Source organism: Excalfactoria chinensis, chromosome 23 (genome assembly GCF_039878825.1).
Source record: "Excalfactoria chinensis isolate bCotChi1 chromosome 23, bCotChi1.hap2, whole genome shotgun sequence".
NCBI lineage: Eukaryota > Metazoa > Chordata > Aves > Galliformes > Phasianidae > Excalfactoria > Excalfactoria chinensis.
The window spans coordinates 1,170,113-1,183,167 of NC_092847.1; the positions used below are offsets into that span (position 1 = coordinate 1,170,113).

The 13,055-nt window shown below is 50.3% G+C and overlaps 1 protein-coding gene across 1 annotated transcript; it reads left to right on the plus strand.

The window, feature by feature from the left end:
• The first annotated feature begins 261 nt into the window (after positions 1 to 261).
• SRSF3 (serine and arginine rich splicing factor 3) lies at positions 262 to 6,206 on the plus strand. Its single transcript, XM_072356034.1, has 6 exons — positions 262 to 366; positions 1,047 to 1,254; positions 2,155 to 2,289; positions 4,438 to 4,476; positions 5,086 to 5,172; positions 5,386 to 6,206. Exons 2-6 carry the CDS (start codon positions 1,049 to 1,051, stop codon positions 5,411 to 5,413), a joined length of 495 nt encoding a protein of 164 aa, XP_072212135.1. The 5' UTR covers positions 262 to 366; positions 1,047 to 1,048; the 3' UTR covers positions 5,414 to 6,206.
• Positions 6,207 to 13,055: the final 6,849 nt, after the last annotated feature.

A 13,055-nucleotide genomic window follows, 5' to 3' on the forward strand; every position in this document is an offset into this window, starting at 1 on the left:
AGTCTGCAGCCTTCCCTCAATAACCGGCTCCTGAAACTGAATTTTGGGGTGAGAAGTGGGAAATCTCAGGAAGCGCCAGCAGCGCTGAGGAAAATCCCGCCCGCCGCCATTTTGGGCTGGACGGCGGGAAGAAGCGCGTTCAGCGAAGGCGGGACACGGCGACCTGTCAATCAGAAGAACGGCGCCCTCTGATTCGCCTCGGCGCTGCGTCATGTGGGAGGGACAACCCGTATATAAGGGCGGGCGGGGCGGGCGCCAGCCGCCATTTTGTCCAGTGAGGAAAAACGGAGCGGGAGCCTCGTTGAGGGTCGAGTCGGCTGCGAATTTAGCGCGGGCTCCCTTCGCGCGCCCTCCCTCTTAGCATCGGTGAGGACCTTCACCTCGGAGAGCGGGGTGGGAGCGGCTCCCGCGGTTCCCTTTCCTCAGGAGGGCGGATGGAAGCGGCTGGGCCCGGCGGCGGCAAACAAAAGAGCCGCCGCCATTTTGTAAAGCTGGGCCGCCGCTGCGCTGAGGGGAGCCGGGCGGGAAAAGGGCGGGTAGGCCGCGGGTCGCCCGCTGGAGCCCGTTCAGCTCCTTTAATCCGCAGCTGCGGCTGGTGAGGCGAAGCGTGGCCGGGTGGGAGTCTGGAGGGTGCGCGGCGCTTCTCCCCGCCGCACTCTTAACGCTGAGGGGCGGTGCGGATGGATCCGCCGGATGCTCCTCGTGGCTGCGGCCGGCATCGGCGCTGCTGTCCCCGCTCCGAGAACAATGGAGCGCTTCTCCCGCGCAGCGCTCCCCCTGCAGGCCCGACCCCGAGGCCTGGAAGCGGGGCCGCATCCACTTCCGCAGTAGAGAGGCATGGAAGTAAACTCATATAGCCGGAATGATAAGCTTCGATCGTGATACCAGCCCGCTTTTTATTGTTTTATCCCTTCTTTCCCTCACCACATTCAAAAGATAGAACTTCTACCATATCACAGTTAAACCTTCCAAGAAAAGCAGCTGACTGAATTATTCCTTCTTTAACAACGCTTTATGTTGAGTTTTTTCCCTTTTTCTTGTCTTAGCCATGCATCGTGACTCTTGTCCGCTGGACTGCAAGGTTTATGTGGGTAACCTTGGGAACAATGGCAACAAAACCGAACTAGAACGAGCGTTTGGCTACTATGGACCACTGCGCAGTGTGTGGGTGGCCAGGAATCCTCCCGGTTTTGCCTTTGTGGAATTTGAAGATCCGCGTGATGCAGCTGATGCTGTAAGAGAACTAGATGGAAGGTAAAACGTGCTTAATGTGTATTGGGTTCATTTGGTGACAATAAGAGGGAACGTGGCTTGGGATGGTTTACAGTTGGAAAGTTTCAGCTGGCAGTGTATCCATTATGCAGTATTTATTTGAGCAGTGATATAAGAAAATATACATATATATATATATATTTATATATAAATAAGCACTTCCTGGTTCCTGCTCTGGCTTCCTGAAGAGCATGTTGAGATTTCAGAAGTGGCCAGACTTCTTATTTGTTAAGCTATAGTCTACTTGGAGTACTGCAGCATTCTGCAGGTTGCAGAATGCCAGACCCGTAGGGGGGTGCAGGGAATCTCTGGTGGTCCCTCAGTCCTGTTCTGCTCCCCAGCAGGTTCTCTAGAGCAGGTTGCACAGCAGAACACCCAGGTGGGTTTTGAATGTGCTCCAGAGATGGAGACTTTGCCACATCTCTGGGCAGTTTGTAGCAGAGGGGGGGAGAACTTCCCTCACTCCAGGGTACTCATTCCACAGGGGAGCACTGTTGACTCTGTTGGCCACCTGGTCAACTAGGATTCAGAGTTTTAATCCTTATTGTCTGTTCCTTTTTTTCCCCATCTTACTCTGTTGTTTGTCTATTTTCCCCTGGTTTTTCACTCAGAGGGTGGTGATGCAATGGAACAGGTTGCCCAAGGAGCCTGTGGATGCCCCATCCCTGCAGGCATCCAAGGCCAGGCTGGATGTGGCTCTGGGTAGCTTGACCTGCTCATTGGCAACCCTGCACGTAGCAGGGGGTTGAAACGAGCTGATCATTGTGGTCCTTTTCAACCTAGGCCATTCTGTGATTCTTTCTTGTTGTGTTTTTTGTTTGTTTTTTTTCTTTGCAGATAGTTGTTGGTGGAAATGTAACCAATGTCAACCTCTCTTCCCAGAACCCTCTGTGGGTGTCGTGTCAGAGTTGAGCTCTCCAATGGTGAAAAACGGAGTCGGAACCGCGGCCCACCTCCCTCCTGGGGCCGGCGCCCTCGAGATGATTACCGCAGAAGGAGTCCTCCTCCCCGCCGCAGGTACCTGAGGTCCAAGTACACTTGTAGAGCTCTTGGCACTTAGCATCATAGGAGCAGGCTTTTTTAAAAGCATGTTGATAACATTCATCTATTTGATCCCAATTCGGAGATGCCAAATGCTTTAAAAGAAAAGAGGCAAAATATGGAGGTGAACATAAGTTGTGTTGAATGTTGGCTTTTGTCCTTAGGTCACTATGGTAGTCAGCGCCCTCTGTCCTGGATTTATCCTCGTTCCTCTTAAAATCTGCTCATCTTCTAGTCACATTTTCCCTTTCTTCCCCATACTTCAACTTAGGTTGTTCCGTTCCTTTATTCCATAATGGCAAAACATGACATACAGCAGCTAAGCATTTTCATACAGATGTGTTTCTCTGCTTTGTTTGCGCAGTTTAAATACTTAATAAGCAGGCAGCTGTTTAATACTAGATGGGAGTAACAGTTGCTCTGAACATCTAGAACCTCTACATGCATCAGTTAGCCATTAAAGCATCGTGTGGCAGTTCTGTCCCTTGAGACGTGCAAACCCAGCTCTAGAATGTAGCAGCGTTTTTGGTAACTGACACGTCCTTGGTCCCAGACTAGCTTGTCTGGTGCTTAATTCTGCAGCGTGGTTTTTGCAGGACTGAATTTACCTGTTGCAGGTGAGTGAAGTCCTCATGAGGTCAGGGTTTCGAGCTTACCCTTTTGCTGTTGAAAAATAACACATTAGGAGTATTTGTTAGCTAATAGATGGTTGTACTGATGGCTTGTTTTTCATTTTTTTTATGCTTTTTTGGTCCATCTATTAATAAAAATGAACCCGTTACAGAGTCACCATCATGTCTCTTCTCACCACCCTCTGAGTCTGCATTAGCCAGCCAACTAGCCCTTTCAGCGTCATGTGACCAGCGCGCCCCATTCAGCTTGGCTGGTGTCGTTTCACATGACCCAGGCATGGCCAGTCGTCAGGTTGCACCGCCCTTTGGTTCCCGAGCATGCTGTTTTCTCTCAGCCTTCTCTCCAACCTTAACCAAATCGGCAGCAGCCACCTCGACCGCCCACACATTCCCGGCCAATCAGCTCAGCTGTTTATTTACCAAATGTCTTCACAACAACTACAGCAGCAGCCTTCGGCTAACAAAAAAGCAGGAAAAATCCACAACACCCCCTTCGCCAACCAACTAAATACAACGCAACATCTGGCAAAACCTTTTCAGCAAATTCTTCTTGGCAGTCAGTCCGGCAGCCTCACCTCACCATTTCTAGCTTGTTGAAACCAAAAACTAGTAAGTTTTTCCTGCTTATACAGTTTACTGCTGGTTAAAATAAGGAGTAAGCGGCTTATAAGTAATTACTTTTCTCAATCAAAGGCTGGCTGTGCATAATTGAATGGTAACGTACCTATGTTGCTTGAGGAAACTTTTAAGGGTGATATGGAAAGTCTGACTGTTTAAATAACGTACAAACGAGTCTATTTGCATGTGAGATGGCGAACTAAATTTTAATAAAGCTCTAACAAACTTAGCTTTTTTTTGTTGCAATAAAGAAAAAAAAACCAAACCAAATCCTATCACCTTTAAACGGTTTTACTAACAGTTTTCAGAACTTAAAACAATTACTTTTTGGGATGAACTGGGCCGAGCTAAGGTTATTTACTTTTTTAAAGTAGTCTAAACACACTATGGCATTAAGAATGACAATCACAGATATGCAGTTCTAATGTAGCACTTAATGGCGTTGTCAATATTTACACTGAGCGCATTTTCACTTTTTTTTTTCCACTTGGTATCTCTTTTTATGTCTTGTCATGGACCTTTTTGGCTTGCATGGGTTCCAAAACATTTGGTCTGTGCTATTTTTTGGAACCACTTTGTGGGACTTTGGTGTGGTGTTTTGGGCAGTGTATTTAGTTGAAATGGAAGTGTTGCATTGGACAACTCTGCTATGAAGCATTCTTAGTTATAACTGAAACGGTGATTGGAAATGTGCTGTTCACACCGAGCTTTGTTTATTGCCTAATCTTTCCATGCCTTTTACTGGATGATGGATGCCAGTTATTCTTGGCACGTTCCCAGGGCCCAACAGTGAGTTTGACAAGTTGGGAAATGCCTCACCCCGTTAATGCTGGAAGGATTGATAAAAAGCCTCACATTGTTTTTCTGGTTTTAGATCACCGCGAAGGAGAAGCTTTTCTCGTAGCCGCAGCAGGTATGTGCACATCTGTTACTGAACACGGCCTGCTTTGTCTGAGATGTGAAAAGAGGCGAGCAAATGGGGTTGTCTGTGCATAGATGCCTGGATAAGCACTGTCACTCAGCACGCTGGAGGAGTGGATTTGCTTGAACCTTACTCAGCTACAGGAGATGGCACAGTTATCAGCTGAAAACTTATTTCCACTCTTTAATATACTTCATGTCACACAGCTGTCCACAGTCCCTTCCAGTTCTTTCAGATGCTGTGCTGCAGGTACGGGTGATGAGGAGCAGAGTGTGCAGTGAGCATGTCCAGCCCTCATGCTGCAGTGTGTGAAGCAGTGAATGCACAGTGGGTTTATACCTGGTTATTTTTCTGTGTATTAAAAGGTGCTCAAGTATGTATTGATGCACTGAGTTAGCTGAGGTGCTGAGAAAGCGTAGCCTGTTTACATCGGCTTGGTTTGTATTAGATGGCACAAGCTGGTTATTGTTGTAGCCTTGGAAAGGTTTTCCCTTGCTGAAACCTTGACGTCCCAGAGGCAATCTCTTGAGGCAGCCATGTAATCTTAACGAGTTCAGCTTTGCTCCGGTGTTCTAATCCTTGTGCTGCTGTCTCTAACAGGTCCCTCTCCAGAGACAGAAGAAGAGAGAGATCACTCTCACGGGAGAGGAACCATAAGCCTTCTCGTTCCTTCTCCAGGTCTCGCAGGTGGGTAGCTCAGCATTAGTAATACTGAGACATGCTGTGGGGGAGAGCAATCTTCAGCCTTTTATGAGGGCATTTACCCTGGAATAAAGTACTGTTTTATTAATTGGAGCAGTACTGTGAAATGCTCATCTGCCATGTGCTGGGTTGGGGTGGGAGGTTTGAATGTGCTGCCTTTAACACCAACTGATGTGTGGTTGGTTCTTTTTCTTCCAGTCGCTCCAGGTCAAACGAGAGGAAATAAGACTTTGAGAGGGAGCTGTGTACAGGAAGTCCTTAGATCTGAGTCCAGGGGAGTATGTACAGAACATTGTTTTGTTTTGGAATTTCATAAAGCTTGGTGCATTTTTAAAATGTTTTAGCTGTTGAACTTGCTTTGTTCCTTGTATCTTGTAACAGGTGGCAAATGTAAAGATGTGAATCTGTATATGGTTCTAAGCAGATCATATGAATTGTAATATTAATCACTTTTTACAATGTACCTTTATACTTGTGTTCAATGGTTACCAGTTTGTCTTGCATAGGTGATGTTTCTGGTCTTGACATTCTGCAGGGTGTGATTTGCTGGGGGTCAGCTTGTGGAGGGGAGTGTGCAGCGAAGTTTGTTGCAGAGTGGTGGCTGTGAGCGGTGTTGGTGCAGGGCAGGGTGCAGGTGTTTAGTTACCAGCAGTCACATCGGGCCAGCAGTGTTCAAGGGAACTGCGAGCTGCTATTACCACGGCTCTGGTTCTGACTTCCATTACTGGAACAGAGCTACTTTGTATCATGATATACAATGTTTTAGCTTGTAGACTCAGTTAATTTTGTACTTAGTGTGACTAGAGTGCTTCTGAAATAGCCGATAGCTTGACCATCTATTCCAGGACCTCTGAACAGACCAAATACACAGCAGAACTGACGACTGGAGTGGATGTGTTGACTGTGTAATGGTACATTGTAAAAGCTGTGAATTAAACATTTCTTTACTGTACAAGAATTTTCATGTCACTTGTAAAATGTCTTTTGTGAGATCCTTGGGATTAAAGTTTTGGTTACAACTTGTTGTTCAGTGTTTAACTCAAGTGCCTGCGTGAAGACCTCACCTGAAGTGTCAAACAGTGGCATAGCTATCAGTGGCAGCAGGGAGACCTTGGTGTATTTTTCTTGCAGCTGTTTAGTTCTCTCCTCTGGGAGTTTTGCTGAAGGAGCAGCGTTGTGTCCACAAAGCAGCAGGGAAGGTGTAGGTTGTGCAGTAATCATTTTACACGTGGAGGGCAAGGAGCTTAAGAATTAAACGTGTGTGTTTGTCTTTATGAGGAATTTAATGTTGTGTAATGATCCCGCTACGCAGGGCTGTGTGCTGCTGGTGGGAAACGACTGCTGCATCTCATGGTGGGTGGTTAAGCCTGATCTGCAGCCCTGATGCAGTTGAGAGGATATGGGCTGGTTTCCTTGAGGGCAGGGAGGAGCTGTCAGCAGGAGGCAGCCTGCTCTGGGCTGCAGCTGCGTGCTGTGCGCTCCCTGCCCCAGCAGAGGTCAGGCTGGTGCTGTTCACACTGCAAAGACAACCAGCTTCTGGTTCAGATCAGGTCCGGCCATGATGGTGTCCTGTGCCACGCACAGCTGTGTTCCCTTTTTTAATGTGTGCTTCTCCCAGGGTTTGATCCATGGAAGGGTTGAAGCTCTCATTGCCTGGGAGTTGGCCTTCCTGCTGGCATCCTGCTTCAGTGTTTTCCACAACTGAGGGGGGAAGCGCTGTGAAGCACTCCAGACAGTGCACGCTCCAGAGCAGCAGGTTGTGGTTTTTTGCATACAAGGGATGGCAGAACTGGAAATATCTGTCAGTTTCAGGTTGCTGACTTCATGTCTTACTGCTCACTCAATTGAGGAAGCTGGATCACAACTGCTGCTTCATGCATACATGGAAACAGTGAGTTCCATAGAACACACCACTGCTTTTATCTCATGGGAGGGGTTTAGGTTAGAAACAAAGAAAGCAACTTCTGGAGAGAGATGAGAAAATAAGAGCTGTGTGCAGCCCTCCTCAGAGGGCTTATGTGGCAAGTGGCATTTTTAGTGCAAGGATACATTCTGGGATTTCAGCCTTCCACTTCCCTTCTGTAAGAGGGGTAACCAGACTGGGAACAGCTTGGATAGTAAATCAACCAGCAGGTTTTTGTGCTGACCTTCAATGCCAGCAGTGCCTTTTTCCTCTCTCGGTGGTTCCTGAGCGGGGCGCTGCTGTCCCCGTGCGGCTGCAGGCTGTCACAGCATCTCGTCACCCTGTGACGTCTGCTTCCAGTTTGCCCCATTTCCTTCCATCTCTGCTGGCTTTGATCGGTGTCCTCATATCACACCGCAGACGCTGTGTCCTCAAAGCAGAGTCACTGTCACAAGGAGCTCTGCTGGGGTACACAGCTACAGCAACAGCCTCTTAAACCAAACAAGGGGAGAAGTGCAGTTCTGGTAGCTCAGGTTTGACTGTAGAACCCTCTCCTTCAGACACCAAAGGCTGCTCTCAGCTCTCCCTACAGCATTCTGTTCCCCAGGCTGCACAGCCCCAGCTCTCAACTGTTCCTCTCACGGGGGGTTTCCATCCCTTGGGCTGCCCCCACAGCAGGGCTGTGCTCCATCCTTACACCCCAGCTCATAGGGGTTGTGCTGCAGTGAGCATTTTGCCCTTTGATCTGTTGAACTCTGAGCATCCCAGCTGTGCCGGCCTTTGTAGGAACCCTCCTGACTTCCTAGAAATGCTGTTTGGAAGTTGCAGTTGTGAAGTTTCACCCGGGCTGTTCTGTGTTGCCTGGCTCAGCTGTTGGCTGCGTTCTGTTGCTGGTCAAACACTGGCTGCAATAAACAGCAGACCCAAGCAAACATCAGATAGCCTGTGCAATAAGAACGCCATGTTCCCAAGTGATTCATTTGTCTCTTATTTAATAATCCAGAAGCTGACCTAACTATTAGCTGAACAGATCTTCACACTGACTCCGATTCTGCTTGGTCCTTAAAGCAATTGTAGCTGATCATTTTTGATTGCTTGCTTTTAGGGAGGAAATCCAACAAGGGCAGTGTTCATCCTCCGCAGCCACCTTCTGCTTTCAGCGCTGTTACCCCACGTGCTGCCCTGGGATTCATCCCACGACAACCAGTCACACGTTGGGCACACGAGCACCGCCAGCAGAGGAGGAGCTGCCCAGCATTGCACCTCCATCCTTGTCCGTGCCAGCACCTCGGTGAGCAGCAGTATCAGGGTGGAGCAGCAGTATCAGGGTGGGGCACCCTGTCGCCCTGTCCCCCTGGGTGCCACGTTCTTGCTGGCTGGGAGATCGCTGCCACCAGCTGTGAGTGAGGAGCATTATCTCTGCTGCTCACACAGGCTGCAGCCTGGCCTGAATGCTGCCCTTCCTGGTGAGCAGGGAATTGATGTGCTTTTCATGCGTGACTATTGTCAGCTTTCTGGGAGGAGGTTGTCACAGCTGAAGGTAGCATTCAGGTGTGGTGTGCTGCTGCTCCTGCCAGTGTTCACTCTGGTGGCCAGGTTACACATCCTGCTTGGGAGCTCATGGCTAAGGGCTCACCAGCTGCACTGTGATGGTTGGATATGAACTGGTGGAGGTTTTAGACCAATTCTATGAACACTGTCAGGTTTTCGTGCTTCCTGGTTCATCACCTCTCTCCCTCCTACTCCTTTTCTTGCATATTATAGTTGGTTGTCTGTAAATCTCATGGTCCTACAAAACTCATTTTGCTTACAGGAGGTTTCTGCATGGGGTCATGCTGGTGGGTGAAGTGTGGGGCACTGCTTCACTACTGACAGCACCTCCAAACCCAGCAAATCTCCTTTCCTGAGCTCTGTATGGATTCTCATAAACAAGGAAGAGAAACTAGTCAGGAAACCAAAAGGAAAAGGGTTTATATGAGTACCAGGAAACCCCCAGCTCTCATCTTCCTCTGGTGGGGCTGGGCAGTGCTTCACCACACGTATCAGCACTGCCGGAGGCGCAGACTAGGAGTGAACTGCTGCTGGGGTGGGACAGACGTGAAAAGGAAAGTGTAACTGAGCCACTCTTTGACAGCTGTCACACTGCTGCTCATGGCTTTGGTGGATGTTGTGCTCACATGTCCTGCTCTGTCCGGGGCTCTGCAGCAGCTGTGCAGTCTGCCTGCCTGCGCTGAAATGTGTGGCATGAGTGAGATGCTGACACAGCCAGACACTGCTGTAGTGGGCTGGCACACATCCTGCAGAGCCAGGCTTCAGGGCTCCGTGTGGGCACAGTCAGGGTGTGACAAATGCAGCCACTGCTCCTGTGCTGCTCCTGTCTGATGGCTTTGGGTTGGGTCAGGGCTCTGAAGGCAGGCACCGTGAGCCAGTGTGAGTCAGCTGCCCTCCATAGTAACACGCGTGGCTATAAAGGGCCAGATTGTGCTCCTGGTAGATTCCAGGCAAACCCATGGCCGGTGCAGAAAGGCAGCCTCCATCAGCAGTGCTGTGTCTGTGTTGTCTGCTGGGAGGAGCATCAGCTTCCCACTGCACCACCAACCCACACTCCGTGCTTCTGGATGCCTGGAAAGAATGCTCACATACAGAAGGGCTGGGTGGGGCTGGAGCAGTCCCTGTCCTCCTCTACCCACTGCCACCCCAATGGGGAGCTTCTCTGGGCTGGATTGAGACAGGAAGCTGCAGACCTTCTGGATTGATCTTTCCCTTTGCAAGAAGGTGAAGTTGGTGTCAAAGAGCCCAGAGCTGTGCCTATAGATCTGCACTTCAGCCCTCCTGGCAGCACCAGACTCTGCTGGTGGCAGCGGCCCCATCCTCGGAGCCCTCCTCATCTAATGGGAATTTGGCACCCCGTGAGCAGCCAGTAAATAACCACCCAAACACACAGCCAGGTACAGAACCGCGAGGAACAATGAGCCCTTTTGCTGCCAGCTGAAACAAAACAACAGCACAAAGCTCCGGAGCAGCTCATGGAAAGTCAGTGAAGCAATTACGTTAATGACTGTGAATGGGGCTAAAAACAATCTTGGATGAAAATGAGTGAGGGGCTGAATGAAGCAAACAATTCATAGCTCGGCTCCAGGAATATTTCCAGTACGAAGCCTTGTTTTAGGGACAGCCTCACCCGCAATTGGTGCTCGCTGGGACTCTATTTCCACTCTGCTGGGTCCGGTGTCTCATCAAAATGCCTTCATAAATGGAGCAAACAAGGGCTGTATATGGCAGGGAAACAGTCGATTAACACGATCCAAGTTCTTTTAGGGGCAGAGTTAATCAAGCATTCAGCGTTTTGTCATTCTTGTCTTTCTTTCCTGGGAAAATCCTATTAGTTATAAAATCACTTAATTGGGCACTTCAAAGAGCTGATGGGAAAACAGCCTTCGCCGGGATATAAACGCCATTCAGCTGAACACTGGGCTCATTTAGACTTCTGCTGGAGCGTGAGCATTCCATGAAGAGCCTTCAAGCCCCCTCCCTCCCCCCGAAAGAAAAAAGCTTGTTAGCAGAGATAACAAGAAATCATAGAGACCTGCATCTTGCTGAGTAGGGCTTTCAGTGCCTGGATACCTGCGGTGATGGTTTATGGCTTTGTCCCCATCGGATCCCCATCCTGCCCCTATCCAAAGTGATGCTCTTATCCTAAATGAACATGGAGCTCTGCTTCTTGGAGCCTGGAGGTTTCACACTCAGTGCTGAGGGGTACCGAGGAGGGGGACTGTTTGCTTTGTGCCCCGTGGGGGATGGGTTCAGCCCCAGCCCCTCCTTGGGGTGCTGTGCCAAGGCTGTGCCAAGCTGTGTCACAGATCAGGCGCAGGGCAGGAGGGCTGTAGGGCAGAAGGGCCCTTTGCTGGGAGCACTGGTCAAAGGGGCTTTGTATGGAGGCATGGAAAAACTGCCAACAAACAGACACGGTGATCTCAGTCCCCTCATTATCAGGTTGGGCAGAAATTGAGGCTTTTGTAGAGCTTGAGTTCACGGTGCCTCGAAGAGTAGCAGTGTGTCACTGCCTCCATCATCCCGGCTGGCACAAAGGGGCCCATCTGTCTGAGCCCTTCTGCTTCTTCCCTCTACATGGATCTATCCAGTGGGAACGCTGTGCTTCCCATAACCCGTGTCTCATTGCACCTTCCAGCACCACCAGAAGCTGGGCCAGGAGCTCTGCTCAGCTCCTGCAATCACTGCTACCTTCGGTGGTCTACCACTGACATCCTTTAGCATCTCTCCCATGTGAGTACATTTAAAGCAGTTCAGAGCACGGACTGTGCTTCAGCAACCCAACCCAACCCAGCCCTCCAAGAGGTTTCTTGGCACACCACATTCCTCTCTATGGGCTCAGGCTGTATGACTCCACGATGCCAAAGGGCCCAAAGCCCCATTTCAACCCCCAGCTCAGACCATTCCTGCTCCCCCGCAGCCTCCATCCACCCCCCAGCACCGGGGTGCTGCTCATTGCATCCCCATTGAGGACGAAACTCCGTGTCAGAGGAACTGTGCCTGGGCATGCAACTCCACCGCTGCCGAGCTGGGCTGACTCACAGCTCCCTGCCTGCTGTGAATAATGTTTGCATACGTGTCTGACGCCACTTCCTCTGCCCTCGGCGTCCACTGGGACCTACCTGGGGAGAGGAAACGCTCCCAGAGGATTTTCCCAACCCTGATAGCAACATCCTGTATTAAGTGCCTTCAAAGGAGGATACTTTGAAGACAGGAGATTTGCATTTGTTTAGTATATCGCTTTTTATTGCCATCGGCCCTTAGGATCTGTTTGCCAAGGAGGGATTCTTCCACAGTGACGCCATGGGGAGCTGGGACAGGCCTTGCAGTGGGTGAGGATGGGATGGGGGGTGACAGCTCTATTGCTGCCCCCAGCACCGCTCCTGGTTCCCATCCTGCTGGTCCCCAGTCCGACCTCTTCCTACCCTGCATTGTTGGGACTGAATGTTGTGAGTCACCTTTGGGCTTTTCCTTAGTTCCTGTACCACCTTCCGCATTAATCACACTTTTTTTTTTCCCCTTTTTGCTGATGATGTCACTGCAGACTCGACCACGCACCGCCTGACCCAGACCCCGACGCCATTCCTCTCTCCACTTCCCATTTCCTCTGTGCGTTGGTTCCACACCAGCATCTCAACACCACCCCATCCCCAACACATCCCATCCCAACCCCATCCCATCCCATCCCCATCTCAACCTCATCCCATCCCCACCTTAACCCCATCCCATCCCAACCCCATCCCAACTTTATCCCCATCCCACTCTCAACCTCATCCCATCCCAACCCCATCCCATCCCCACCTTAACCCCATCCCATCTCCAACCCTGTCTCAACCCCATCCCATCCCAACTTTATCCCATCCCCATCCCATCCCCATCCCATCCCAGCTTCATTCCCAACCCCATCCCATCTCCATCCCAATGCCATCTTATCCCCCCCAACCCTATTCCAACCCCATTCCAACCCCACCTCAACCCTATCCCATCCCAACTATATTCCATCCCCATCTCATCCCAACTTCATTCCCAACCCCATCCCATCCCCAACCCTATCCCCATCTCAACCCCATCCCCGTCTCAACCCCATCTCATCCCAACTTCATCCCCAACCCCATTCCATCTCCATCCCAATGCCATCCCATCCTCATGTACCCCACATAGGATGCCCTGACAGCAGCCAAACCGATCCCATTCATCTCACATTGCTTTTCTTCATCCTTGCCTCACTGCAGCATCGCTCTCCATCAGTCATCACTGCAGATTGCACTCCTCCTTCTGCTTCAAGAAGCTGCCAGCTCTGACAGCCTCACTCTCACCCCACACTGCCCATCCGGAGGGATCCAACCCCAAAGCGACCACCTTGGCTTGGCCCAGAGCTCCAGGAGGAACTGATGCTGGAAAACCCTGCTGTGTG

Excerpts from the sequence above, each read along its gene's own strand:
- SRSF3 (XM_072356034.1), top strand. The coding sequence starts at position 1,049 with ATGCATCGTGACTCTTGTCCGCTGGACTGCAAGGTTTATGTGGGTAAC. Across the intron at positions 1,255-2,154 it reads GTAAGAGAACTAGATGGAAG|AACCCTCTGTGGGTGTCGTG; the intron begins GTAAAACGTGCT and ends CTCTCTTCCCAG. Across the intron at positions 4,477-5,085 it reads TTTTCTCGTAGCCGCAGCAG|GTCCCTCTCCAGAGACAGAA; the intron begins GTATGTGCACAT and ends TGTCTCTAACAG.